Source organism: Zeugodacus cucurbitae, chromosome 4, assembly GCF_028554725.1.
Source record: "Zeugodacus cucurbitae isolate PBARC_wt_2022May chromosome 4, idZeuCucr1.2, whole genome shotgun sequence".
Classification (NCBI taxonomy): domain Eukaryota; kingdom Metazoa; phylum Arthropoda; class Insecta; order Diptera; family Tephritidae; genus Zeugodacus; species Zeugodacus cucurbitae.
The window spans coordinates 59009878-59014729 of record NC_071669.1 but is presented as its reverse complement, the minus strand read 5'-3'; the positions used below and the strand labels follow the sequence as shown (position 1 = coordinate 59014729).

At 33.4% G+C, this 4852-nt stretch overlaps 1 protein-coding gene across 1 annotated transcript; it reads left to right on the top strand.

Annotated features, from left to right (window-relative positions):
• Window positions 1-291: 291 nt before the first annotated feature.
• LOC105220829 (cuticle protein 8) lies at window positions 292-4852 on the top strand. The gene is made up of 3 exons (XM_011197356.3): window positions 292-504; window positions 2596-2721; window positions 2820-4852. The coding sequence occupies exons 1-3, from the start codon at window positions 499-501 to the stop codon at window positions 3090-3092; spliced, it is 405 nt and encodes a 134-aa protein (XP_011195658.1). The 5' UTR covers window positions 292-498; the 3' UTR covers window positions 3093-4852.

The following is a 4852-nucleotide window of genomic DNA, read 5'->3' as shown; positions in this document are numbered from 1 at the left end:
AATAACTGTGTTTGTTGTCAGCAACACTGCGGCGGTTATCGTCAGATCGCTCTCTGCTGCCGGCTTCTTCTACTTCTTCTTCTTCTTCGGCTGCAACTGCAGCACACATTTGCTTCTTTAACGCTTTTCTTCATTCATATGTTTTCAGTTGCGTACACTTTTGCTGTTGTTGCTGCTGTTGCCTTTGCTGTTAACCGACATCCACTGCTGCCGCTCAGCATCTGACGGCGTCGGCAACTGCATCTCTGCGTCTGTCGGTGGGCTTTTCGAGGCCTAGCAGCGTATATAAATGGTTTTGGTCATTGGAGGTAGACATCAGTTCAACGGTTTCTAGCAAACGATTCGAAACGTTTCCAGCAAATTATTGCAATTGGCGGTGTGAGCTCTTAAGAACGCGAAATATTATTCCGTGTGTGTGTTTAACTACGATTTAATTCGATTTAATCAGAACGTTCGTGCTCTTCTTTGTGAACGAAAAAGCATTTCTCTCAAGTGAAAATGAAGGTATAATGAGTTCTAATTCACTACCAATTGGAGTATGGTTTTAAGTGCTTTGATTTTACTTAAAAAATGAAAAAAAAACTCTTAAAAAAATACAGATACATTAAAATTAAGCTAAAGAAATTTTAAAAATGTTTGTGTATTTGAAAATTGTTCAAAAAGAAAGTCTGAAAATTCAATTCTTAGCTTTGTGCATAAATTGAGTGGTTTTTAGATTTTATGAACTTATGAAATGGTGTATTTTACTATGAGTGGTGTTTGAATATGGGTATATATGGAAATCCGTATTCATTGTAGAGTTTTAATTTTCGAATATAATTTTTTAAAGGCAGTAGTCTGCTTTAGAGGCCGAAAAAAAGCATTTTGTTTAGCAATTTTTTTTTTGAAAGGAAAGGAAATGATTGCGGTAAACGGAATTTTAAGACGATAGTGTACTATACTTAAGGCTTAAATAAAAAACAATATTTATTACTAAAAAATATTGAAATTTTTTCAAAATTGTAAGTATTTTGCTGGAGTGCCTATCTGCACTTGTAAATCGGTGCCGGTGATGGAGTTCGTGCGATGCATCTGAAACAGTCGAACCAATTTTTTTTTAATTTTTATAAGTTTCCTTTCTTTATGAACTAAAAAAATACCGAAGAAGTTATAAAATTCCAAATTTTTTCGATGTTTGTAAAAAAATTCACTTTTTAAGAAAAAAAAAATTGACTTTAAGTTGCAAAACAAGTAGTTTAAATAATACTTTTGTCCAACTTTTTTAGTTCAAATAGAAGATAATTTAATACTGAAGCTAGATCAGTTTGGCTTTTTTCGATCGGACATATATTCTTTTTGCTATCGCCGGCACCGTTTTCTAACACTTGTGAAAATGAAAACTCGAGAAAACGCGCTTTAAAGGTCTGCCTGAACATTCGCACCTGCTCGACGCTCGGCCACTAAAGATGCTCTAGCTTCAAAAATATGTCGAATTGGCCTCTGGAATTTTAAAGACATATTATTGGATAGTTTTGGAAGAGATTTAAAACAAAACAAAAAAATTAATTTTTTTGAAGCATGTAAAGCAGACTACTGCCTTAAACTGTTATTTCTTCAATAAAAAATAGTTTATTGTAATAGACCTCTGATTATCATGTTATATTTTTGAATAAAAAAAAGAATAGTATTAATCTAATAGAATGATCTAAAGCTCAGTTCAGTAAAAAAAATCGTTTTAAATTGGGAACATTGAATGGAAAATTTAAGTTTATTAGTGAATAAAAATTTTAAATTGTAAAAAAGAGCAAAAAAATCTATTTTTGTTTTTAATTTTGAATATTATAAAAAAATGTTAAATAATTTAGAGCACAAAAAATTATATTTTGTTCGAATTTTCTAAAATTCTGGAAGCAAATATTTTCCTGGCATGTTTTGCTCAAATTCAGGCACAATTTTATCCCGATTTCCAAATTTTTTGACTACAATAATTAGTATACTTTGTTTCTTCAGCTTTGAATAGATTTACTAATTCCTAAAACAAAAAAAAGATTCGAAATTTCTTCACCAATTTAAAATTGCGTTTATAATTCTGTTGTAAATTCTAACCAAACTAAGTTGTAAAAAGTTTTTGTATAGAAATTAATGTCTTAATTCATGGATTTGAGCCACCTATCCAATTATTAGTTCCACAAATTACAAAATGAGTACTCTTAGAATGAGTTGAATTACTTTCAAAGGGTCAAAAAACCATTTTTTTTACTAAGTTGCCAGTTCTTTCTACTCAGAGGATCAAATTAAAATCGTAACCAATCTAATTGCTCGCGACTATCTTCATCTGTAACTTATTTCTACTCCATCAGGACAAACCACTTTCCAATAGTCCTGAGAAATTCAAGATGCACACTACAAATGAGAAAAGTAATATATTTTTCATTTTAAATGAAAAAACCGAAATAAGGAGCAATTTAAGATGGTTTTGAATCATAATTGCATGTTTTGAGATTTATTTCCTACAGCTTTTACTCTGCGATAGAAAAAATATTTTCTCTCTAATAAAATCACTCTAAAACACGAAAATTATTCATTAAAAAAGAAATATAACACGATTCATTGCAGTACTTTATTGCTATTGCTCTCCTCATTGCTGCCGCCCAAGCAGTACCCGTGGAATATGGCCATTATCCCGCACCGATTTTAGCGCATGCTCCAGTATTGGCACATGCTGTGCATGCTGAACCTGTGGTATGTTGAAAATAAGATAATGAATATATATTATTTAATTATCTATATTTTTATATATACGATTATTTAATCTCTTTCTATTCACTCTCTCTTCACAGGCCTACCCCAAATACTCATTCAACTATGGCATTAAGGATCCACACACCGGTGATATCAAATCGCAAGCCGAAGAGCGTGATGGTGATGTTGTGAAGGGTCAATACTCGCTTGTGGAACCCGATGGTTCAGTGCGTACCGTTGACTACACTGCCGATGATCATAACGGTTTCAACGCTGTTGTGCATAAGACCGCACCGAAAGTGATTGCCCATGCACCAGTGTTGGCTCACGCACCCGTCTTGGCACATGGACCTCTCCTGAGTCATTATTAAATGAGCGGCTGATGAGGCTAGAGCGCGTTAGGGATTTGAAGTTGGTTGTGTGAAAAATGGGATCGTTTTATATTGAATGGAATTTGTAAAGATTATAAAGCTGGCCGTGACATAAATAATTTTGAAGACGATCTTTCAAGTGGAATGCCAACTTTTCATCACACGCTACTCAGCCTTGCAACACTCTTGCACATACACTTACCCACTCACATACTCATTGACTCACTCAAACTATATACTCGTTACAAGTTAGCGAGTATTTGCATTTAACGTATAAAATACTTGTATTTAGCGATTTTAGTACAACGAAACGATCGCCGAGCAATCAGCAAGAAAAGGATTCAAACAAAAGAGAAGAAAAGGAAAGTAACAAGGATTAAATGACGCAAAAACCAGGAGAATAGAACAAACAACAAACGAATGGAAAATACTTTGTCTCTCTCTCACTCTCTTACTCTCACTCACTCTTTGTAGCTTAACATACACGTTTAACGTATACAGTTATATTATATTTTTATTAAACAGTTAATGTTGTAGTAATAGAAGAAGTTGAAGAAGGAGTAGTTGTAGTAATAGTAGACGAAAATGGAGATCATCGTTCATATTATGTAATGTAGGATTGTACTTACTTACGCACAAAATATACACTCTCTCGCTCTCCTACATTATTTTCCAACTTTTTCTCTCTATTAATTTCTTTCTCATATTTTTTTTGTAATTCAAAGTGTGAAGTTTATAATTTAGCGCGAATTGCTCAATTTAACAAGAGTGCGAAGTAGCATTACGCTCAAGTCTCTGTAGTATGCTTAAAATGTTTAAAGCTCAAGCGATATTTCAGTTGAAACAACTTCACTGTCTCTCGATGTATGCCTAAATCGCTTTTAGTATCATTAACTATACTTTTGTAAAATATTTATGCACTCTCTTGCAACTATCTAGCGCTCTTTGCTTCAAAAAAGTGGTTGTTTCAAGCGGAAATGTTCAGCTAGTTAACTGCAATTCAGTTTAAAATATTACAGCACTTCTATAAAAGTTGCTCAATGCCATGCCACAATTGTTAATAAGGCTTTGTGTGAATTTATGAGTACACACATTATTGATGTGACTCAGAGAGCGCAAAGAAAAAGTGCCATCGTAAAGGCTTTTGAGTATATCGTCAAAAACACTCAAAATGTTTGAGTATATTCTTGGTTAAGCAACTGGCGTATGAGTAAACACTCAATCTCTCTCACGCTCTCTTGTAGATTTCTGCAAAAATCAGGCTTTAAGTTATAAACTTCACTTGAAAGCAAAGAAAAAAATGAAAAATCCTTTAAGTGCAATTCATTGCCAATATATGAAGCCGGTCATAGTGCATTAAAAATTTAAGTGTCTTCGACACACTCTATGCCTCTACTCTCTATCTCTCTCTTTCACTCTTTTTCATACTATCGTCTGCCATTAATCCAACACTTGTCCTCAATCTTGTCATTTGCATTTAATGATATCTTTTATATGAATTAATCAAGCGGTATCTTTAGCTTACTTAAACTTACTTACTTACATACTCTCATTACTGTTTACAGTTATGTTTTAAATCTAATATTCGCGAGTTCACCGCGTGTCGCCGTTTTCGTGACTTTTATGAATAGCCTGTTTTCACTCTCATGCACTCTCACAACGAACACCTACACTTACGATTACTCTCAACTTGTCGTCACTCTCACTTTTTGTGTCATTCATAAGCGCTCTTTTGTATTATATCAACATGTGTTTTTTTT